The sequence below is a fragment of the Amphiura filiformis genome, chromosome 8 (assembly GCF_039555335.1).
Source record: "Amphiura filiformis chromosome 8, Afil_fr2py, whole genome shotgun sequence".
NCBI lineage: Eukaryota > Metazoa > Echinodermata > Ophiuroidea > Amphilepidida > Amphiuridae > Amphiura > Amphiura filiformis.
Window position 1 is genome coordinate 59,133,784 of NC_092635.1, and position 25,857 is coordinate 59,159,640.

A 25,857-nucleotide genomic window follows, 5' to 3' on the forward strand; every position below is an offset into this window, starting at 1 on the left:
ATTAGGGTTTCAGCTCACATGGTTGGATGCTAATAGATGCTGGTAAGATTTAAAACCTCATGATGCCGAATCAGAGCCATAGTAAGGTTGAATATGTAAGGGGGCTTGGAACAATCATTCCTACTTGTATGGCTTATTAGGGTTTCAGCTCACATGGTTGGATGCTAATAGATGCTGGTAAGATTTAAAACCTCATGATGCCGAATCAGAGCCATAGTAAGGTTGAATATATAAGGGGCTTGGAACAATCATTCCTACTTGTATGGCTTATTAGGGTTTCAGCTTACATGGTTGGATGCTAATAGATGCTGGTAAGATTTAAAACCTCATGATGCCGAGTCAGAGCCATAGTAAGGTTGAATATATAAGGGGGCAACTTGGAACAATCATTCCTACTTGTATGGCTTATTAGGGTTTCAGCTTATGGTTGGATGCTAATAGATGCTGGTAAGATTTAAAACCTCATGATGCCGAATCAGAGCCATAGTAAGGTTGAATATATAAGGGGCTTGGAACAATCATTCCTACTTGTATGGCTTATTAGGGTTTCAGCTTACATGGTTGGATGCTAATAGATGCTGGTAAGATTTAAAACCTCATGATGCCGAGTCGGAGCCATAGTAAGGTTGAATATATAAGGGGGCTTGGAACAATCATTCCTACTTGTATGGCTTATTAGGGTTTCAGCTCACATGGTTGGATGCTAATAGATGCTGGTAAGATTTAAAACCTCATGATGCCGAGTCAGAGCCATAGTAAGGTTGAATATATAAGGGAGGTTGGAACAATCATTCCTACTTGTATGGCTTATTAGGGTTTCAGCTCACATGGTTGGATGCTAATAGATGCTGGTAAGATTTAAAACCTCATGATGCCGAATCAGAGCCATAGTAAGGTTGAATATGTAAGGGGGCTTGGAACAATCATTCCTACTTGTATGGCTTATTAGGGTTTCAGCTTACATGGATGGATGCTAACAGATGCTGGTAAGATTTAAAACCTCATGATGCCGAGTCAGAGCCATAGTAAGGTTGAATATGTAAGGGGGCTTGGAACAATCATTCCTACTTGTATGGCTTATTAGGGTTTCAGCTCACATGGATGGATGCTAACAGATGCTGGTAAGATTTAAAACCTCATGATGCGAATCAGAGCCATAGTAAGGTTGAATATGTAAGGGGGCTTGGAACAATCATTCCTACTTGTATGGCTTATTAGGGTTTCAGCTCACATGGTTGGATGCTAATAGATGCTGGTAAGATTTAAAACCTCATGATGCCGAGTCAGAGCCATAGTAAGGTTGAATATGTAAGGGGGCTTGGAACAATCATTCCTACTTGTATGGCTTATTAGGGTTTCAGCTCACATGGTTGGATGCTAATAGATGCTGGTAAGATTTAAAACCTCATGATGCCGAGTCAGAGCCATAGTAAGGTTGAATATATAAGGGGGGCTTGGAACAATCATTCCTACTTGTATGGCTTATTAGGGTTTCAGCTCACATGGTTGGATGCTAATAGATGCTGGTAAGATTTAAAACCTCATGATGCCGAGTCAGAGCCATAGTAAGGTTGAATATATAACGGGGCTTGGAACAATCATTCCTACTTGTATGGCTTATTAGGGTTTCAGCTCACATGGATGGATGCTAATAGATGCTGGTAAGATTTAAAACCTCATGATGCCGAGTCAGAGCCATAGTAAGGTTGAATATGTAAGGGGGCTTGGAACAATCATTCCTACTTGAATGGCTTATTAGGGTTTCAGCTTACATGGATGGATGCTAATAGATGCTGGTAAGATTTAAAACCTCATGATGCCGAATCAGAGCCATAGTAAGGTTGAATATATAAGGGGGCTTGGAACAATCATTCCTACTTGTATGGCTTATTAGGGTTTCAGCTCACATGGATGGATGCTAACAGATGCTGGTAAGATTTAAAACCTCATGATGCGAATCGAGCCATAGTAAGGTTGAATATATAAGGGGCTTGGAACAATCATTCCTACTTGTATGGCTTATTAGGGTTTCAGCTCACATGGTTGGATGCTAATAGATGCTGGTAAGATTTAAAACCTCATGATGCCGAGTCAGAGCCATAGTAAGGTTGAATATATAAGGGGGCTTGGAACAATCATTCCTACTTGTATGGCTTATTAGGGTTTCAGCTTACATGGATGGATGCTAATAGATGCTGGTAAGATTTAAAACCTCATGATGCCGAGTCAGAGCCATAGTAAGGTTGAATATGTAAGGGGGCTTGGAACAATCATTCCTACTTGTATGGCTTATTAGGGTTTCAGCTCACATGGATGGATGCTAATAGATGCTGGTAAGATTTAAAACCTCATGATGCCGAGTCAGAGCCATAGTAAGGTTGAATATGTAAGGGGGCTTGGAACAATCATTCCTACTTGTATGGCTTATTAGGGTTTCAGCTCACATGGATGGATGCTAATAGATGCTGGTAAGATTTAAAACCTCATGATGCCGAGTCAGAGCCATAGTAAGGTTGAATATGTAAAGGGGCTTGGAACAATCATTCCTACTTGTATGGCTTATTAGGGTTTCAGCTCACATGGTTGGATGCTAATAGATGCTGGTAAGATTTAAAACCTCATGATGCCGAATCAGAGCCATAGTAAGGTTGAATATATAAGGGGGCTTGGAACAATCATTCCTACTTGTATGGCTTATTAGGGTTTCAGCTTACATGGTTGGATGCTAATAGATGCTGGTAAGATTTAAAACCTCATGATGCCGAGTCAGAGCCATAGTAAGGTTGAATATATAAGGGGGCTTGGAACAATCATTCCTACTTGTATGGCTTATTAGGGTTTCAGCTCACATGGATGGATGCTAATAGATGCTGGTAAGATTTAAAACCTCATGATGCCGAGTCAGAGCCATAGTAAGGTTGAATATATAAGGGGGCTTGGAACAATCATTCCTACTTGTATGGCTTATTAGGGTTTCAGCTCACATGGTTGGATGCTAATAGATGCTGGTAAGATTTAAAACCTCATGATGCCGAATCAGAGCCATAGTAAGGTTGAATATGTAAGGGGGCTTGGAACAATCATTCCTACTTGTATGGCTTATTAGGGTTTCAGCTCACATGGTTGGATGCTAATAGATGCTGGTAAGATTTAAAACCTCATGATGCCGAATCAGAGCCATAGTAAGGTTGAATATGTAAGGGGGCTTGGAACAATCATTCCTACTTGAATGGCTTATTAGGGTTTCAGCTCACATGGATGGATGCTAATAGATGCTGGTAAGATTTAAAACCTCATGATGCCGAGTCAGAGCCATAGTAAGGTTGAATATGTAAGGGGGCTTGGAACAATCATTCCTACTTGTATGGCTTATTAGGGTTTCAGCTTACATGGTTGGATGCTAATAGATGCTGGTAAGATTTAAAACCTCATGATGCCGAATCAGAGCCATAGTAAGGTTGAATATGTAAGGGGGCTTGGAACAATCATTCCTACTTGAATGGCTTATTAGGGTTTCAGCTCACATGGATGGATGCTAATAGATGCTGGTAAGATTTAAAACCTCATGATGCCGAGTCAGAGCCATAGTAAGGTTGAATATGTAACGGGGCTTGGAACAATCATTCCTACTTGTATGGCTTATTAGGGTTTCAGCTCACATGGTTGGATGCTAATAGATGCTGGTAAGATTTAAAACCTCATGATGCCGAATCAGAGCCATAGTAAGGTTGAATATGTAAGGGGGCTTGGAACAATCATTCCTACTTGTATGGCTTATTAGGGTTTCAGCTTACATGGATGGATGCTAATAGATGCTGGTAAGATTTAAAACCTCATGATGCCGAGTCAGAGCCATAGTAAGGTTGAATATGTAAGGGGGCTTGGAACAATCATTCCTACTTGTATGGCTTATTAGGGTTTCAGCTTACATGGTTGGATGCTAATAGATGCTGGTAAGATTTAAAACCTCATGATGCCGAGTCAGAGCCATAGTAAGGTTGAATATGTAAGGGGGCTTGGAACAATCATTCCTACTTGAATGGCTTATTAGGGTTTCAGCTCACATGGATGGATGCTAATAGATGCTGGTAAGATTTAAAACCTCATGATGCCGAGTCAGAGCCATAGTAAGGTTGAATATGTAAGGGGGCTTGGAACAATCATTCCTACTTGTATGGCTTATTAGGGTTTCAGCACATGGATGGATGCTAATAGATGCTGGTAAGATTTAAAACCTCATGATGCCGAGTCAGAGCCATAGTAAGGTTGAATATGTAAGGGGGCTTGGAACAATCATTCCTACTTGTATGGCTTATTAGGGTTTCAGCTCACATGGTTGGATGCTAATAGATGCTGGTAAGATTTAAAACCTCATGATGCCGAGTCAGAGCCATAGTAAGTTGAATATGTAAGGGGCTTGGAACAATCATTCCTACTTGTATGGCTTATTAGGGTTTCAGCTCACATGGATGGATGCTAATAGATGCTGGTAAGATTTAAAACCTCATGATGCCGAGTCAGAGCCATAGTAAGGTTGAATATGTAAGGGGCTTGGAACAATCATTCCTACTTGTATGGCTTATTAGGGTTTCAGCTCACATGGTTGGATGCTAATAGATGCTGGTAAGATTTAAAACCTCATGATGCCGAATCGGAGCCATAGTAAGGTTGAATATGTAAGGGGGCTTGGAACAATCATTCCTACTTGTATGGCTTATTAGGGTTTCAGCTTACATGGTTGGATGCTAATAGATGCTGGAAAGATTTAAAACCTCATGATGCCGAGTCAGAGCCATAGTAAGGTTGAATATGTAAGGGGGCTTGGAACAATCATTCCTACTTGTATGGCTTATTAGGGTTTCAGCTCACATGGATGGATGCTAATAGATGCTGGTAAGATTTAAAACCTCATGATGCCGAGTCAGAGCCATAGTAAGGTTGAATATGTAAGGGGGCTTGGAACAATCATTCCTACTTGTATGGCTTATTAGGGTTTCAGCTTACATGGTTGGATGCTAATAGATGCTGGTAAGATTTAAAACCTCATGATGCCGAGTCAGAGCCATAGTAAGGTTGAATATGTAAGGGGGCTTGGAACAATCATTCCTACTTGTATGGCTTATTAGGGTTTCAGCTTACATGGTTGGATGCTAATAGATGCTGGTAAGATTTAAAACCTCATGATGCCGAGTCAGAGCCATAGTAAGGTTGAATATGTAAGGGGGCTTGGAACAATCATTCCTACTTGTATGGCTTATTAGGGTTTCAGCTTACATGGTTGGATGCTAATAGATGCTGGTAAGATTTAAAACCTCATGATGCCGAATCGGAGCCATAGTAAGGTTGAATATATAAGGGGGCTTGGAACAATCATTCCTACTTGTATGGCTTATTAGGGTTTCAGCTCACATGGTTGGATGCTAATAGATGCTGGTAAGATTTAAAACCTCATGATGCCGAGTCAGAGCCATAGTAAGGTTGAATATATAAGGGGGCTTGGAACAATCATTCCTACTTGTATGGCTTATTAGGGTTTCAGCTCACATGGTTGGATGCTAATAGATGCTGGTAAGATTTAAAACCTCATGATGCCGAATCAGAGCCATAGTAAGGTTGAATATGTAAGGGGGCTTGGAACAATCATTCCTACTTGTATGGCTTATTAGGGTTTCAGCTTACATGGATGGATGCTAACAGATGCTGGTAAGATTTAAAACCTCATGATGCCGAGTCAGAGCCATAGTAAGGTTGAATATGTAAGGGGGCTTGGAACAATCATTCCTACTTGTATGGCTTATTAGGGTTTCAGCTCACATGGATGGATGCTAACAGATGCTGGTAAGATTTAAAACCTCATGATGCCGAATCAGAGCCATAGTAAGGTTGAATATGTAAGGGGGCTTGGAACAATCATTCCTACTTGTATGGCTTATTAGGGTTTCAGCTCACATGGTTGGATGCTAATAGATGCTGGTAAGATTTAAAACCTCATGATGCCGAGTCAGAGCCATAGTAAGGTTGAATATGAAGGGGCTTGGAACAATCATTCCTACTTGTATGGCTTATTAGGGTTTCAGCTCACATGGTTGGATGCTAATAGATGCTGGTAAGATTTAAAACCTCATGATGCCGAGTCAGAGCCATAGTAAGGTTGAATATATAAGGGGGCTTGGAACAATCATTCCTACTTGTATGGCTTATTAGGGTTTCAGCTCACATGGTTGGATGCTAATAGATGCTGGTAAGATTTAAAACCTCATGATGCCGAGTCAGAGCCATAGTAAGGTTGAATATGTAAGGGGGCTTGGAACAATCATTCCTACTTGTATGGCTTATTAGGGTTTCAGCTCACATGGATGGATGCTAATAGATGCTGGTAAGATTTAAAACCTCATGATGCCGAGTCAGAGCCATAGTAAGGTTGAATATGTAAGGGGGCTTGGAACAATCATTCCTACTTGAATGGCTTATTAGGGTTTCAGCTTACATGGATGGATGCTAATAGATGCTGGTAAGATTTAAAACCTCATGATGCCGAATCAGAGCCATAGTAAGGTTGAATATATAAGGGGGCTTGGAACAATCATTCCTACTTGTATGGCTTATTAGGGTTTCAGCTCACATGGATGGATGCTAACAGATGCTGGTAAGATTTAAAACCTCATGATGCCGAATCGGAGCCATAGTAAGGTTGAATATATAAGGGGGCTTGGAACAATCATTCCTACTTGTATGGCTTATTAGGGTTTCAGCTCACATGGTTGGATGCTAATAGATGCTGGTAAGATTTAAAACCTCATGATGCCGAGTCAGAGCCATAGTAAGGTTGAATATATAAGGGGGCTTGGAACAATCATTCCTACTTGTATGGCTTATTAGGGTTTCAGCTTACATGGATGGATGCTAATAGATGCTGGTAAGATTTAAAACCTCATGATGCCGAGTCAGAGCCATAGTAAGGTTGAATATGTAAGGGGGCTTGGAACAATCATTCCTACTTGTATGGCTTATTAGGGTTTCAGCTCACATGGATGGATGCTAATAGATGCTGGTAAGATTTAAAACCTCATGATGCCGAGTCAGAGCCATAGTAAGGTTGAATATGTAAGGGGGCTTGGAACAATCATTCCTACTTGTATGGCTTATTAGGGTTTCAGCTCACATGGATGGATGCTAATAGATGCTGGTAAGATTTAAAACCTCATGATGCCGAGTCAGAGCCATAGTAAGGTTGAATATGTAAGGGGGCTTGGAACAATCATTCCTACTTGTATGGCTTATTAGGTTTCAGCTCACATGGTTGGATGCTAATAGATGCTGGTAAGATTTAAAACCTCATGATGCCGAATCAGAGCCATAGTAAGGTTGAATATTAAGGGGGCTTGGAACAATCATTCCTACTTGTATGGCTTATTAGGGTTTCAGCTTACATGGTTGGATGCTAATAGATGCTGGTAAGATTTAAAACCTCATGATGCCGAGTCAGAGCCATAGTAAGGTTGAATATATAAGGGGGCTTGGAACAATCATTCCTACTTGTATGGCTTATTAGGGTTTCAGCTTACATGGTTGGATGCTAATAGATGCTGGTAAGATTTAAAACCTCATGATGCCGAATCAGAGCCATAGTAAGGTTGAATATATAAGGGGGCTTGGAACAATCATTCCTACTTGTATGGCTTATTAGGGTTTCAGCTTACATGGTTGGATGCTAATAGATGCTGGTAAGATTTAAAACCTCATGATGCCGAATCGGAGCCATAGTAAGGTTGAATATATAAGGGGGCTTGGAACAATCATTCCTACTTGTATGGCTTATTAGGGTTTCAGCTCACATGGTTGGATGCTAATAGATGCTGGTAAGATTTAAAACCTCATGATGCCGAGTCAGAGCCATAGTAAGGTTGAATATATAAGGCGGAACAATCATTCCTACTTGTATGGCTTATTAGGGTTTCAGCTCACATGGTTGGATGCTAATAGATGCTGGTAAGATTTAAAACCTCATGATGCCGAATCGGAGCCATAGTAAGGTTGAATATGTAAGGGGGCTTGGAACAATCATTCCTACTTGTATGGCTTATTAGGGTTTCAGCTTACATGGATGGATGCTAACAGATGCTGGTAAGATTTAAAACCTCATGATGCCGAGTCAGAGCCATAGTAAGGTTGAATATGTAAGGGGGCTTGGAACAATCATTCCTACTTGTATGGCTTATTAGGGTTTCAGCTCACATGGATGGATGCTAACAGATGCTGGTAAGATTTAAAACCTCATGATGCCGAATCAGAGCCATAGTAAGGTTGAATATGTAAGGGGGCTTGGAACAATCATTCCTACTTGTATGGCTTATTAGGGTTTCAGCTCACATGGTTGGATGCTAATAGATGCTGGTAAGATTTAAAACCTCATGATGCCGAGTCAGAGCCATAGTAAGGTTGAATATGTAAGGGGGCTTGGAACAATCATTCCTACTTGTATGGCTTATTAGGGTTTCAGCTCACATGGTTGGATGCTAATAGATGCTGGTAAGATTTAAAACCTCATGATGCCGAGTCAGAGCCATAGTAAGGTTGAATATGTAAGGGGGCTTGGAACAATCATTCCTACTTGTATGGCTTATTAGGGTTTCAGCTCACATGGATGGATGCTAATAGATGCTGGTAAGATTTAAAACCTCATGATGCCGAGTCAGAGCCATAGTAAGGTTGAATATGTAAGGGGGCTTGGAACAATCATTCCTACTTGTATGGCTTATTAGGGTTTCAGCTCACATGGTTGGATGCTAATAGATGCTGGTAAGATTTAAAACCTCATGATGCCGAGTCAGAGCCATAGTAAGGTTGAATATGTAAGGGGGCTTGGAACAATCATTCCTACTTGTATGGCTTATTAGGGTTTCAGCTCACATGGATGGATGCTAATAGATGCTGGTAAGATTTAAAACCTCATGATGCCGAGTCAGAGCCATAGTAAGGTTGAATATGTAAGGGGCTTGGAACAATCATTCCTACTTGTATGGCTTATTAGGGTTTCAGCTCACATGGATGGATGCTAATAGATGCTGGTAAGATTTAAAACCTCATGATGCCGAGTCAGAGCCATAGTAAGGTTGAATATGTAAGGGGGCTTGGAACAATCATTCCTACTTGTATGGCTTATTAGGGTTTCAGCTCACATGGATGGATGCTAATAGATGCTGGTAAGATTTAAAACCTCATGATGCCGAGTCAGAGCCATAGTAAGGTTGAATATGTAAGGGGCTTGGAACAATCATTCCTACTTGTATGGCTTATTAGGGTTTCAGCTCACATGGATGGATGCTAATAGATGCTGGTAAGATTTAAAACCTCATGATGCCGAGTCAGAGCCATAGTAAGGTTGAATATGTAAGGGGCTTGGAACAATCATTCCTACTTGTATGGCTTATTAGGGTTTCAGCTCACATGGTTGGATGCTAATAGATGCTGGTAAGATTTAAAACCTCATGATGCCGAGCCAGAGCCATAGTAAGGTTGAATATATAAGGGGCTTGGAACAATCATTCCTACTTGTATGGCTTATTAGGTTTCAGCTTACATGGTTGGATGCTAATAGATGCTGGTAAGATTTAAAACCTCATGATGCCGAGTCAGAGCCATAGTAAGGTTGAATATATAAGGGGGCTTGGAACAATCATTCCTACTTGTATGGCTTATTAGGGTTTCAGCTTACATGGTTGGATGCTAATAGATGCTGGTAAGATTTAAAACCTCATGATGCCGAATCAGAGCCATAGTAAGGTTGAATATATAAGGGGGGCTTGGAACAATCATTCCTACTTGTATGGCTTATTAGGGTTTCAGCTTACATGGTTGGATGCTAATAGATGCTGGTAAGATTTAAAACCTCATGATGCCGAATCGGAGCCATAGTAAGGTTGAATATATAAGGGGGCTTGGAACAATCATTCCTACTTGTATGGCTTATTAGGGTTTCAGCTTACATGGTTGGATGCTAATAGATGCTGGTAAGATTTAAAACCTCATGATGCCGAGTCAGAGCCATAGTAAGGTTGAATATGTAAGGGGGCTTGGAACAATCATTCCTACTTGTATGGCTTATTAGGGTTTCAGCTCACATGGTTGGATGCTAATAGATGCTGGTAAGATTTAAAACCTCATGATGCCGAGTCAGAGCCATAGTAAGGTTGAATATGTAAGGGGGCTTGGAACAATCATTCCTACTTGTATGGCTTATTAGGGTTTCAGCTTACATGGATGGATGCTAACAGATGCTGGTAAGATTTAAACCCCATGATGCATGTGCCGAAAAATGGCTTGTTGCCGAAAAATGGCCCCCCCAATCAGACCCGGTGCCCACCCAATCATGATTGGTGCCTCCCCAATATGATGACCCATGCTACGCCACGGTGTCCAGCAATATTACTTCAAACAGTGCCTTATCATCGATGATAACATTGATGATAACTTTTAATCCTCTTCATCAATTTCAAGCATCGTCACGGCGACTTACCTTTTGACGATGCAAATATTTATCAAGGAGTCAGCAGCTCATTCATTGATAAAAACTGAAAGTGTAGAATGATCTTACCGTATACTGTGGCCGCAGAAAAACACATTGCGATCATAGCAGTTTGATGTATAAACATGGCGGTTGTGGTTGGTTTTATTAGCACTCATCGGAATGCAATTTTATTCACTATAGAGGCCGTCAGCGTGACGTCATATGCCGCCATCTTGTGGGTACACGCCGTGATGGTCATTCGATCTCCATGAATAGCAAAATCACTGCGTTGTTGCGCGATAACAGCTGCGTGGCAAGCTACGCCCTGCGCGTAGTGTCCGACGCATGAACACACAGATCATTTATACCCACAAGATGGCGAAAGGCTGTTTTTTACTGTGCATTTGAGGTCTTGTCCACACAGGCACTATCAATGATAACCACTGTGCCCGCTCATAGTTAGTTTATGTCTTAACCATAACAAATCTTTTTTTATATTTTTTTATATTTTTTCATCTTGACTTGTTAATATCTTAACCACTCCTGTGACGCACAGGTCCTAAATGTAAGCTTATAGACCACTTGGCATGTGACGTCATTGCCCGGCAGTATGCGCGCGCATTATGGCTATTTCCATTGTTATTTGCCCTGCAGTGTGCGTGACGCATCGTAGTCTGCTAAGGGCATGTGCATTTTAAATCGCCTACGCCACATTTCATATAGTACAGAAACGCCATTGAACAGTGTAGCGGCTCGTTCGAGCATATCGATAGACGAGTCCCTCGCCTTTGTTGATAAACAGTGATGTCAAGTGGTCTATAAGTTTATAACTATGACATTATCGGAAAGTTATCAACGACTGCCTAGATCTGAACGTAACTATTGTCAGTCTCTGGCCAATCTATTGACCCAATCCATTTCTTTTTAACTTGACAGGTCTTTGGATGCTTTGCGTAATCCCAAGGTCAGAAACAAACATATACCACTTTGGAATTACACCATGCTCAGGACACAGGTATTATATATATTTTTATTGTTAAATTTCAGAAATAAAGATGTACATGTACTACTGTGGAATCATGTCATGCAAAGAACAGTGGGATAAATAGAAATGTTTGGTATTTTGTGAATTGTAGCAGCAACAAAAAATCATTTCATATCATTTTTGTTTTATACCATCGTTTACTCATCTATAAGTACTTTAAATGTGTATTGTAGTAAGGAGCTCTTTAATAGGTTATATTCCGGTTGGGATCCATACACCCCCTATGGAAGACATGACTTTATTCAAATGGGATTACTTGAATGGGTGGTGCCATGTGAAATCTACACCCCCTGTGTGGGAGATTGGATCATGTCTTCCATAGGGTGTGTATGGATTTCAACTGGAATACTCAATACAACATGTGTTTTATGCACAAGGCAGACAAAAGACAGAATACAATGTAAACATGAAACAGGTGGGTTTTACCAGCCATGAGAAATATACGGAGGGTACTCAGTACAAATGACCATACGGGGATGTGCTGCAAACATGTGTAGTATTTTCAGCCTTGGTAATATCAGACTCAGTACACCGGTCGATCTTACCGTTTCCGATGTTGATTAAGATACTTCTTGCATCGATCTCGAAATGCGGAAAAACCAATAGGCATTTTGGCCCGCACAAATGAATAAATAACAAAAAACCCGATCCCCGGTGGACTCACCCAAAAGGTGACGTCCACACCATCTGATCGTCCCTTATCCTCCTTGGTCTCCGACTGACACAGACGTGCCTATCGATTGTTCATAGCACTGTGTATCAATTTCTCGACCAAAAAGCGAGATATACGGTTGTAGTTTCACACCTGAGGTAAAACCAAACCGGTATTGTTCGGCTGAGGATAGTTTTGATGACATTTTCTGGCGAAAAAGTGACAAAAAACAATCCAAAACTTAGCTACATATCGTGCCTCCGTTTGTATACGGGACACACGAGCAATTCAAAATGGCCGCTCGTTGGCGCCATTCATTTTGTTTCCCACGTAAAACAACCATTGCAGCCTGTAAGTTACAATAGATGTTTGTACATGCACATTGTATTTCATGTACGGTAGGTTATTGTTGCTATGTTAGGGTGATTTCTCTATCGTTATGTCTTCATTACCGTCCGATAAGACGAGTTTATCAGATATTCATACGGTGGGGCTTGGTAGGGACCCGTCTGACTTTTTAGTAATAAAGTTAGCCAGTCCTTACTTTACCACTAACGTTAGCGACCAGCCTCTGTGCTCAGGTTTGCTTACTGGGCTTGAGTCGCGTGTTGGGGGGGGGGTAGTGCCCCCCCCCTCCCTTTTCTCCTCGCTTCGCCTCGGCCCTGTCGGGCTTGCCCTTCCCTGGTGACGGAGTGGGACCCACACCCACAGGGAGTGCTCACGATCTTCTAGATGTCTTTCTTTTGCTTAGGACTCTCCGAGTTCCAGCTTGACGATTGGGATAGGCTCCGTCATCGCCATAAGACGAAGAAGAAATCTACCAAAGGCACTGGTAAGGTCGATACGGGGGATTCTGCTGTGACAGCCCCTATGGGTCATGGCAGGTCTGCTTAAGGGGGCTCCGGTCCCCGGACAAGCAGGCGGTTCCTTCGGGGACGGCTAGCGCGTCCAAAGGCTCAGCAGCCAGCGAAAGCACTGACTATACGTCGGAGCAAAGTAGCAGGCAGCAGAGCGGTAACCACCAGCGAAAACCCTAGCGGGTTTTGTAGCAGGAGGATACCAGTCGATACGGTAGATTCTGCTGTGACAGCCCCTATGGGGCATGGCATGTCTGCTGAAGGGGGCTCCGGTCCCCGGACAAGCAGGCGGTTCCTTCGGGGACTGCTAGTGCGTCCAAAGGCTCAGCAGCCAGCGAAAGCACTGACTATACGTCCGGAGCAAAGTAGCAGGCAGCAGAGCGGTAACCACCAGCGAAAACCCTAGCGGGTTTTGTAGCAGGAGGATACCAGTCCTCTAGCAAAAATCCTCACGGGTTTTTAGCAGGAGGACACCCGTCTGTTGCAGGCATATCTACGGGCTCAAACAGCCACAGTAGTAGCCAGCGACGGGCAGCATGCAAGGGTACCCCGGGCTTGCCTGGGTTGAACCCTAGCATGCATGGGTTCAGCAGAGACGATACCGCTGCTAACGCTGTGGGTGTAGTCTTAGCAGAACCAACTGGGGTTGTCATACGGCAGCGTTCCATGGCGGGTCCGCCGAGTGATACCCTGGGCCCTAGAATAGCTGCTGGCTGTCCACAGGGACTGGCTGGCGATTATTCAGGGGTTGGGCTCGCAGTCTCTCACGGGACAGCGACCCAGGTGCATTCGGTGGCAGCTACAAAGACGGGCTACGGCTTGACTTCAGTGGTAGCCGCTATGCACCCGCCCATAGCTGCCGTGAGTGGCCCGCCACACACAGCGACCTTGGGCGAAGCTCTAGAGGGTAGAGTGGGTAACTTGAACAGCCTAGCTGATCAACAACCCACTTATGTCCTCGAGAGCCAGCGGAGCGTGGGTGATCCATTATCGTCAATGGGTCAATTACCCTCTCTTGATCGATCACTGTCAAATCAACAGAGCATAGCTCCATTGATTGACGCTGCCTATTCAGGTGGCGAGGTGATTGATCGGGGGTATACACGCTCAGCTACCCGTGGTACTAGGCAAGCTCCCTTTAGCCAAGGGACAGCCGGTATAGCGGGGTACCCATACACACGGCTTGATCCCCTTGCGGGGAACGCAGTGAGGCATGGGTACAGTGGTACACAGCCGGGAGCCCTCACGGGCACCTACGCTGGAACCACGCATCCAGCGGTACACAGCCGGGAACCCTCACGGTACCCATGCTAGTACCGCGCCGGTACACGCCAGCACACAGCTTGATCCCCAACAGGGAACGCAGTGTGGCGAGGTACAGCGGTCCACAGTTGGGAACCCTCACGGGTACCCACGCTGATACCGCACCGGTACCGCAGCACTCGCCTTAGTCGCCACAGTCTGTGTGGCAACAAGGGGAGGCGGTGCTGGTACTGCAGTACCATGGGGTTACCCTGGTGGCGGATCCTTTCAGGGTCAGCTGCCGGCTGGGTATGCCCCGTGGTACCCGCCGCAGGGTGTTTTCTTCCACGGTCTAGCACCGTGGCAAGTGTCGCCTAGCGATGGCCACGCAGTACCATTAGCTGTTGACCAGGCCGGCCGGCATGGGGCTAACCCAGATCTTGATCAGGGTAGGCCCCGTGCTGCTAGCGCTAGGGCGACGGCTGCGAGAGCATGCAGACCCAGTGGTGCCATAACGGGTACCTCAGGGTCTTGCGGGAGTACTCCCTCTTCTGCTGGCAGGTAGTCGGCGAGCCACACGGTGGTTATGCCTTCTTACCCGCTTTCATATGCCCGTCCCCAGATACTGGGGGCGAGGGAAAGGAGTCGGAAGCTGAGTCCGGTAGTGAGTCTGACGACATCACTACAATCTCCTTCCCCCGCTGCCCCGCGAGGGGAGCAACAGCACTGATCTCCCTCCGGACACCCCCTAAGGGGAGTCCATGGAAGAGGACCAGGGGATCCTTTCAGTAGGATGCTCAGCTGCTGCTTCCTCACAGGGGCGCCTGCACTCTCATTCCCGGCAAACCTCAATGGTAGATTTCTTAGGGCTGTCGAGCTCAGTAGAGCTATGACGCCGCGTGCTTGCACGCTTCCTCTGCGTGTAACGCGGGAGGACCACGGGACCTACCTGAGGGGATCTGAGAGGGACCCAGATGTCGTCGAGCGTATCGCGTTCAGACAACATCTGAGCTCTTCCGCGAGGTGAGCCTATTAGCGGTGCTAACAGCTAGCCTCAACGAGAGCTTCATGGGCCTAGCCCATAGGGTGTCCACTCAGCGCCGGGGGGGGGGCCTGCCACTCCAATCGCTCAACGCGATGGAAAGGCAGGGTCCTTTTTTCTCTTTGGATGCTTCTGCGCTACGGTGGAGGACCGTGCAAAGAAGCTACCAACGGAGCACTCTGAAGAAGTCGGAAACTGCCCTTACCATGGGTAGGAGCTCCGACTTCAGCAGGCCGCACCACCAACAGTACCCGAGCCCACTACCTCTGCAGCACCCATTTCTGGGAGGCGCAAGGGTAGCACAGGAACAGCTGGCAAGCCCGAAGAAGAGCAAGCGCTCTTCCAAGGGAAGCTAGGCGGAGTATTCCTGGGGGCTCGGCGGTTTTCCACAGGGGATCTCCCAGTGGGCGACCGCTTATGGCTTTCACCCAGAGGTGGGAAACCATCTCTTTGGGCGCCTGGGTATGGTCAGTGGTGAGTGGGGGTTACAGACTGGCAACCCAGTCTCCCCACATTCGTCTGCACATTTCAGAGGTCCACAGTAGTGCCGTCAGACGGCCCCCAGCATCGGGCACTACTGACAGGGATCACACAGCTTCTCACGAAGCGGGCGATTGTCCCGGTCTACCCCCCGTTCTACGGGTGATCTTGGGAGCCATTGGCTCCAAGGAAGACCGGCGACGGAGCCCCATCCGAACCGCAGGCTGTTGAACAAGTTCTTCAGGCCCAAGAGGTTCAGGGTGGGGACTCTCGCCTCGATGCTAGCCTGCCCCATCAGGGGTATGGGAACAGCATCGCTAGATCTCTCGGACGCCTATCTGCATATGCCAATCGCCTCTCAAGATCGGAGGTATCTGCGCTTCAGGATCAAAATTACCAGTTTTGATACCGGCCATCCGACCTTTCCATCTCTCCCAGGGTGTTTACACTCTTGGTCAGAGCGGAGGCAGCGTACCTGAAGCACAGGGGTGTCAACATCAGTTGCTACCTGGACGTTTGGCTCATATACGGACGCACTCCACTGGAGACTACGGGTCGCAGGGGGTTGATAGTCCGGAGGGTGCGGGACCCTGGATTGTTTGATCAGCTCAAAAAAGTCCAGCGTGGTCCCGACGCAGACACCACTATTTGTAGGGGCTCAGATCACCCTCACGGAGGGGTTCGCGGTGACGAACACGGTGCGGTGTGCCCGACTCTTGGCCGAGTCTCGGGCAATACCCGCTGTGGCATGGATGAAGGTGATAGGCCTAATGGCCAGTATGGTAGACCTCGTACCGTACTGCCGTTTCTACGTTAGGCTTACCCAACTTCACCTTCTAGCCTGCTTGCAGGCCCAGTCGTCACCCAATATCCCTCGCGGTTCCGCTGTCGGAGATCGCGCGAGAGGAACTCTGGTGGTGGACCAATCAGCCCAATTTGACCCAGGGTGTCAGGTTTTCCTGCACCCCCGGTATGTCACGTAGTGACGACCATAGCGTCAAAACGGGGCTGGGGGGTCCACATCCACGGAGACTCCGTCTCGGGCCTGTGGGGGCCATAGAGACAGAGTTTCACATCAACCTCCCTCGCTTACGAGGAGGTGATCGTGGAATCACATACCGTTGTCCTGACGGACAACACAACCGTGGTAGCCTACCCCAACACACAAGGGGACTCCGGGCCACCACGATTGTGCCTGCATGCACGACACCTGATAGGGTGGTGCAAGTTCAGGCAGATTACGATGAGAGAGCGATACACATCGCGGGCGTCACCAGCATCCTCACGCACAATCTGTCACGAGGAAGGGTGTCGGGACCAACAGAATGGTCCCTTGCTCCGCAGGTCGCTCGGACGATCTTCAGGGGGATGTACCACCCCTCGATAGATCTGTTCGCATCTCATCGCAATCATCCACTGCCGGTATACTGCTCAAGGGTCGCGGACCCCCAAGCATTCGCCGTGGGTGTTCTGTCCATAGACTGGGGAGGGATGACAGCTTATGCAGCCCTCCGATCTCACTACTCATGAGGGTGGTGGCCAAGATCGGGTGGGAAGACTGCATTGTCATTCTGCTAGCGGCAAGGCCGCTGGCACTCCCAGTACCAGATCTACTCCGGATGCCCGGAGCGGAGGTACCCAGTCTATCACTAGAGCACCTGCAGTTAGCTGCATGGCCCTTACCAGGGAACGTGCAGCGGAGGGATACTTTTCATCAGAATCTGTTTTTCTCATCGCCGGGGCTAGACGGAAGTCTACCCTCCGTAGGTATAGCCAGAGTCTGGCTCCATACTACTATTGGTGCTATGAGACAAATAGCTCTACCGCTAGAGCCTCTGTGCTGCTAGTTCCGGAGTTTCTGACAGAAAAGTTCCAAGCAAGACTTTAGCGGGCCACTGGGGCCAGCTATAAGTCAGCTATCCTCTCCATTCACCGAGGTTTCGAGACGGGTTGACTATCATAGCCGATGGTTACCTTATTAGTCTACGCCTCGACAGTATGTTCAACGAGTGTCCGCCAAAAAGGAAAGTGATCCTCCTAAGGGATCCCAACACAGTCTTAGATTACTTTAAGGGTCACCCTTTTGAGCTTCCGTCAAAAGCGGCGCTTAAATACGTAACTCTCAAGATGGCTTTCCGGTTTGGCGTTGTCTTTGGGACGCCGGTGCTGAGTTGCACACGGTCTCGAGGTTAGCTTCCGTGTTCACAAACACTGGAGCGACACTGTTTCGGCGCTCTGTTCTCATGGTTACGAGCGGGCGCGGTGCATACCGACATTCGTCCCTCTCCAATCCCCAGGGTTGGGCAAGGTTCGGCTGAAGCCATAGATAGGCTGGGGTGTCCGATGGCGCTGCAGCACTATTTCTTCGAACACAAGCCTTGCGAGGACTCACGACCGCATTCATCACCCTTACAGAGCCTTTCGGTCCAGCCGCTGTCGCAATGGCTGGTCCAGGTGTTGGTGGAGTCCGGGCGATCGCGAAGGTTGTCCCTCGACACGAGCTATCTCATCATCTTGGGTATACCGTTCGGTTGTCCCTTGAGGAGATCTAGCAGGCGGTGTCCCGGAAGCCACCTTCGCCCTTCTCTACGATACTTCCGTTTACGTTAGTAATCAGAGACGGGGCGGGAGGTTTACCGTGACATTGTTCGGGCGATCATAATACGGTGGTGTTCGGGTACCAGGTTTTCAGACTATACAGAATACTCAGCATGGTAAGAACCAGTGTCTCTATTCTTAACCACCGAACTTATTAAGTAAGGAGGTTTATGTCTGTGATCGCGTGGTCTTTTTGTTTTCCCGACCGTTGGGGAAAATATTTTCTGACCTCGCGAAAACCATCGTTACCGCTCCCGATCCCTGATCAGATGCTGACCAATCTTGTACCTCCATCCGTCGGTTACTTGCTAGATCGATCTTTCAGATGTTGATGCAAGAAGTATCTTAATCAACATCGGAAGCGGTAAGATCGACCGGTGTACTGAGTCTAGTCCCAAACAGAAATGTTTGGTAGACTCATAACCGGTCGCGATCTTACCTTTCCGATGTTGATTATCCCGACCCCGCCACCCCTACAAGTTTGGTCCGAGTAGGGGATCCCAAGTCGGATAAGGGGCGATCAGATGGTGTGGCGTCACCTTTTGGGTGAGTCCACCGGGGATCGGGGTTTTGTTATTTATTCATTTATGTGGGACAAAATGACTATTGGTTTTTCCGCATCTCGGGATCGATGCAAGAAGTATCTTAATCAACATCGGAAAGGTAAGATCGCACGGTTATGAGTCTACCAAACATTTCTGTTTGGGACTAATTACCTTCTTTTTCTAAGCCAATTTTGGTACTTTTTTTATTTTTTGAAAAAAAACAATTTTGCCTCATTGTAGCCGAAAGTTGGGATATTTTGCCAAAATTTGAGGGAAAATTGTAAAAACTAAGATACTTTGTGCAAATTTGGCTGAAAATTTTGACGTTTGGTATGTTGATGTGTTTCTTGAAAAATTGGTGTATTATGGGTCCACTTTTTCGATTCTCAGCAGCACACCCCTACCCAAGCCAAAGTTGAGTACTCATGTTTGTGTATCATCTCATTTTATATATTACATTGTCTCAATCTCCTCTCATCTTGTTTGCAGTTCATTCGTGTTAATTTCATCTCATCCACTTTCATCGATAGTAAAAATTTCATTTGAACAAACACAGCTTGGCTTGGGTAGGGGTGTGCTGCTGAGAATTGAAAAAGTGGACCCATAATACACCAATTTTTCAAGAAACACATCGACATACCAAACGTCAAAATTTTCAGCCAAATTTGCACAAAGTATCTTAGTTTTTACAATTTCCCCTCAAATTTTGGCACTCGATCTATTACCACAGTATTTCAAAATTTCACGCAAATGCACACTCTTGGATACTTTGTAATTTCTATGAATCTGAATTTTCTTGTAGATTTTTATTGTGTACTTCCTGGCTGGATTGAAGAAACTTGACCGAGATTGGATGTCCGGGTATTCCATGAATAATCTCTCCAAATCATGGGTGTTTGATCCATTCAAGTAAGTCACAGTTTTTTTTTCAATTTTAATGTTTCCTATCTTGTAAATGGGCTATTTAAAATCCACACTACCTCTGTGGAAGAGTGTACTAATGTCTTCCACAGAGGGAGTATGAGTTTTGAATAGAATACACAATTGGATAGCTTCTATTTGAAATACTTACTCCAGCTGTGCAAGATATAAATAGAATCATAATACAGGGGGAGTATGGGTTTCAAAATAATTAACCCTGACCAATTACATTTGAAAAACATACTCCCCCTGTGAGAGATATTTCCAAAATCTTCCACAGGGGTAGTGTGGATTTCAAATGGAATAGCCCATTTAAGGTGATCAGACTTTCAAGAAATACTGCATAGCTAGATATCTTAGCATTATTAACATTTCACAGTTTTATTTGTTCAAAACAGTTTTGTGGTTTTAAACTCCAAAAAAGTGAAAAGCACAACAAAAGTTTGTACTATACAGTATCTGTCAGATGGGGTAAGACTGGTTTAAACCCCAGGGTATCAACACTTTTAGAACTTGTTTTGAAAATACATACTGTTTCTGTACTGCATATTTTCAAACAAGATTTTGACGGATTAGGAAGGTTGTAATCTCGACAGTACTATGCCATTTTATGTGGCAGTGACATTAGTGCGTATTTTATTGGACGCAGCTTCAGATCGCCAGTGTTCCCTCTAAGCACTGGAGTGCACACGCACAGGCTTAAAGATATTGCATAGATGTGCACACGAAAGAACTGCCTCAACAAGTCGACGTCCCTGCCACATAAGGGCTCATATTGAAATTCCATTACACAGAAAGGTGTGAGCCATCCTGCAGCTTTCCTGTGCTAGCCTTCTTTTGTTAAAATCCTAGGCAGGGTGTATCACCGATGTATATAATCCATCCGTTTTATGACCGAGCTTTCTTGAGGCGCACGCTTAGCGAGGGGAATCCTGCCTTCTTTCTACGTGAAAACGTAGTAGGGTATTTCAATATGAGCCCTAAGGTGAAAAATGGTATACACAACTTACGACAAGTTTTTGCTCACCTGGAACTTTTTTTGCTAGATTAAGTAACATATACAGCAGATGGTGTGGTGCTACAATCAGGATAGTAACTATATTGTCATACAGGGTCTCTTGATAGACATCATAAAAGATTTTATGATGTTATTATGATGAGTTTTATAGGGAATTGCTGAGGCGCCACCATCTGTAGAAGACACTGATCAATCTAGCGAAAAACATTTCAGTTTATATAACACCTAAGTAGATCCTTGTCATTTGATTGGTTGATTGTTGGTCACATGTCATTCAATAAATAAACTATTTTACGGCCTACGTCACTACCGTGGAATTTGGTTATATCGCCGTGCATTTTCGTTATATGCACCGTGCATTTTCGTTATATTCGTGACGTTCTATTGCACGGCTAGATTACATGGTGTGTTTTTTTCAGTCCGATCGGCGAACAGTATGCATAGCATAGGCCCTACCGTGTTACGGATATTTAAAACAACAAACTTAATTTGCGGCAATTCTAGATGAATATTTTTGAAGAAATATAATCCACATCTACAAGGAAAGCCGTGAATAGCCATATTCCGATTTTGTTTTCTTTGGGGAAAGAAAAAGTAGAAAACAAGAAAAGTGAAAAGGTAAGCTTACAATACGCATTGGATAGGCCCGGTGGCTAGGTAAGCTTAAATTCTATTTTACTGCGTAGCAAACGCCTGGTAAAAATAATAATAGACCCTTAAAATAATACTTTTGTATGGCTTATTTTTGGGTGATACAAGAATGTATTGCGAAAAAAAAGCCATATTTGTCTACGATTCGTGCAATATTTTTAACTCCTGCAAAGCCATTACAATCAACAAATCAAATAACAAAGATCTATTTAGATGTTATATAAAACAAATAATGAATGTTTTTTCATTAGTGCAATGGAAAGAATATTTTCATGAGTTGAAAAATGGAATGTTCCATTCAACTCAGCTTTGCTTCGTTGAATGGAACATTCCATTTTTCTTCTTTTTTAAATATTCTTACCATTGCACTCATAAACATTCATTATTTGTATACTATTGTATTGTATCGAGACCACTTGATATAACTTCTTTTCTCATGCCTAAGTAATATGCTCTTACTTCTTAACATGATGGCATCTCCATTGGCTATTCCAGTTGAAATCCCTACACCCCAGATGGAAGACATGACCTTAATCTCTAACACAGGGGGTGTGGATTTCAAATAAAGAGTCGCCCTTTCAGGTAACCCCATTTGAGATTCACACTCCCTGTGTGAAAGATTAAGGTCATGTCTTCCATAGGGTGTAAGCATTTCAACTGGAATAGCTCATTACTGTAATTATGTTTTCTGTGTTGTCATCATTATTTCAGATTGCTGTTAACAGACGATCAGATAGATCTTTACATCGTGCATATTGGTGGTCTTACCCTTGATCTCTTCAGTGGCTTCTTGATGTTCTTTGACAAAACCAGGCCATTTGTCTTTTTCTTTGTGGGGAGTTTCCATACTATGAATTCGCAGCTCTTTAGTATAGGTGTGTCATAGTGGACTCTGGGGGCCTCTTGCAATTGACAGAGGGGTATCATCAGTGTTCGCAATATGCCTCAAAAAGTTACAGGCCAGCCAGGCTTGACCTTAAAAAGTTACCGGCCAGCCGAGCCAGCAACTAGATGCCAGTCAGAAAAGTTACCGGCCAGGCCAAAAAGTTACAGGCCAATGGCCGGCTGACCGGCCCTATTTCGAACGCTGGGTATCATCTAATGAATATGGACCTTCAAAACGCACAAAATGCATCCATAAACTCGTAGGCCTATTGCAAGTGTCATTTCTATACCCTAAACAAGTATTGGCATTATCTTACTCCTAAAGCAAGTGAAGTATCAATTTTCTGGACTCAAAACTCATTGGTCCATATACACAAAACAAGTTAGACCAGGTCTAATGTTAGACCTGGTCTAACTTGTTTTGTGCCTATGGACCTTTAGTTAAGAAAGTTAAACATTTTTTTGCTAATTGGACCCTAAATGTGTATGATTTATTAGCAAGGTTCCCTTGTTTCCAAATTTGCTTGTTTTAGATACCTATTTATGTTGCATACTTACAGTGTTTTGATCTTGAAAATGGCCCTTTTATATGTGATTTTTAAACAATGATCAAAGTAGTGAACACACTTTTGGTCGAAGCAATTCCACATACATTTAGACATGAAACTTTGGCTTTTTAGTGCATTTCACCTTTTTTGTTGCTCAAATTTATGTGTTTTGTTTGTTTGAGCAATTTCACCCCAATTTCACACTGCTCTGCTTTTGGGGGCATTTCTAGCTTTAGACAAATTCATATAATTACCATAACTGTTCTGTTGTGTTGGACTGGACTTGGCTTGGCTGAGGTGGGCAGTTTAAGGTTAGCAACTATTTTAAACTGTTGTGATTTGGTAGTTCACAGCATCTTGCAAATGGTAGTGAGTTGTCGCAAAAATTGCATTGATCATTTCATAGTGAGCGTGTAGGAGAATTAAAATATCACAGATATTTTTTGTAGGTCCTGTGGTTCTTGAGTTTTGTTGTAAAGAGGGCTGAAACAACAACACTTTTGTAAAAAGTACATACCTCATTAATAACAATAAATCTAGTAAGTTTTCAAAGCATATGATTTGTAGAATGACCTTTTGCAAAACATCAAAGTGGTATTTTTCAATAATATATTGATTTAGATAATGAAAATTATTTTTTTTGGCTGCTTCAACCAACAATTATCACCATGTTTATTCTGTGTTGTTGACAGGTATGTTTCCATACGCTATGCTTGCTACCATGCCCATATTCTGCTATGTTGACTGGCCAAGGAAACTCATTGCAAAGATGCCAACATTTATCAAGGGAAGATTTGTAACAGAATACGATGCATTGGAACAAAGCGAACACTGTATTTATCCTGAAGACAAACAGACAGTGGAGAAGACAAAGGAAACTCAAGGAGTTGAAGATGTGGATAAGGTAGAACAATAAAATAATTGGGGACAATTTGTCCAACTAAATGAAACTATACTGAAGAATTTATGAGAAAATTTATCAAGGGTTTGTATCAAGTCATTAAAACAGTCTTTAATCTTTGCCTATAGCCTATTCCGGGGACGAGCCCCCATAAGTCCAAGAGCCACATCGATTTTACATCCCAGATGACATTTGTTATCATTATTTTTTGCAGGATCAATCTAAAAAGTTGGGTAAGACCAGGAAACCAAGTGAGCGTAGTTGGTACCATCATATAGCATCATGCTGGCTGATACTGTATCTCAGCTTTCAGTTCTTCATGCCATATTCTCACTTTATCACACAGGTAAGTATAGCGTACATCTACTTTTACCTAGAGTTTGGTAGTGACAACAATGCTTTTATATAGGAATTGCAGGCTACCCTTGTGTGCATTAAGTCTGTGATTTTGTGACGGGGTACCCTTTGTAATTTACTGGCTGATGTACAAGTATCACCAGGGATCAAGTGAAGTGCAAAATTTGCATTTATATTTTTCGATGGTCTTCAAACAGTTGTGTTTATGTAGAAATGTTATTTATTGAAAAATATTCCTGCAAAATATTTAATGTAAACAAGTTAAACAACAGCTTTCTTTCACATTGAACTCTGGCCTTATTGTAATTGGATTTTGTGGCTACTATAGACCACAGGGACCAAATTTATCAACTCACTATGGAACCATTCAACTTTTCAGGCAGACTTTTCATGCACACTGGGTCATGGCAAGGCTTGTAAAAACTAAATACACTAAAAAATGTCCTTCAGGGATCGAGCAGCTCGTTTTTGTACCAGGGTATCACAATTTTCGAATAGGACTCTATATTTCATGGGTATTACTAACAGGCTTGTGCATGTGTCCCTTGTGTACATGTGTATAGGCATGTGTGTGTTTAACCCCATGAGAACTGTCTGCCGATTGGCCAAAAAGAAGTTTTCATTATCAATTGGACCAATCAGCAACATTGTTAGAATAATTTCACCACACAAAAAAATTGGGGTGAATTATTTGCAAAGCTCCATTCTGATTGGTGATTAAAGTGAAGATATCATGTAATAGACCAATCAGAGGAGATGTTAGATCGGCAAGTAGTTCTCATGGGGTTAATAGTCTGCGGGATTACCATGGTCATGTACCAGCATACTTGCAAACAATTTATCCCGCTGCCATTTAGAAAAATCGGAATCATTTTGCTTCAATAAGGGCGTAACCGAAGCGCAGCTCGTCTCAGCACTTTCTATTGTAATTACCCCCGATTGGATCCCCATCACACCTGGGTGGGATATGGCAAGTGATGTAAAGTGCCTTCCCTAAGTGTATAGGATGTTGGCACTGCAGGGATTTGAACCCACGCCTCAAGCTACCCCTGCAATTATGAGTCAAAGTCTTTACCACCGTGCCCTCAACAAGTAACAGACTGTTTGATTGCAATAAGTCTTATTTTATATTACTATGCACTTACAACTTACCGTACTGACGCCAGTATAGTCCCACCTTCGAGTAAAGTCCCACCCCCAAACTTTCGAAAAATTTCAGAAATTAAAAAAAAAACCTAAATGTTAAAAACAAAAAAAAAAAAAATAAATAAATAAATTTCAAGATGTTTTGTATTTTTAATATGAAAATTGATATTTTGTATTCATGTCATACTCTATTAATGATTTCAAAATACATTCAAATTAAATGCATTTTGAAATCATTAATAGAGTATGACATGAATACAAAATATCAATTTTCATATTAAAAATACAAAACATCTTGAATTTTTTTATATTTTTTTTTTTGTTTAACCATGAATGATCCTAACATTTAGTTCTATGTCCAGGGACACTACAAAACCGAAAAAATAATAAACTTAACTTTTTTTTTTTTTTTTAAATTGAGTATAGTCCCACCCCCAATTTTGAAAAATGTTCACCCAAAAA

General features: G+C 43.6%; 1 protein-coding gene across 1 annotated transcript in view; it reads left to right on the plus strand.

Annotated features, from left to right (window-relative positions):
* Positions 1-25,857, plus strand: part of LOC140159298 (vitamin K-dependent gamma-carboxylase-like) — a 64,423-nt gene that overhangs the window by 26,207 nt on the left and 12,359 nt on the right. Inside the window, exons 5-9 of the mRNA XM_072182722.1 lie at positions 11,444-11,522; positions 19,771-19,877; positions 22,270-22,433; positions 23,684-23,895; positions 24,107-24,238. Of these exons, the coding sequence (XP_072038823.1) occupies positions 11,444-11,522; positions 19,771-19,877; positions 22,270-22,433; positions 23,684-23,895; positions 24,107-24,238 (694 nt within the window). The remainder of the gene's footprint in view (positions 1-11,443; positions 11,523-19,770; positions 19,878-22,269; positions 22,434-23,683; positions 23,896-24,106; positions 24,239-25,857) is intronic.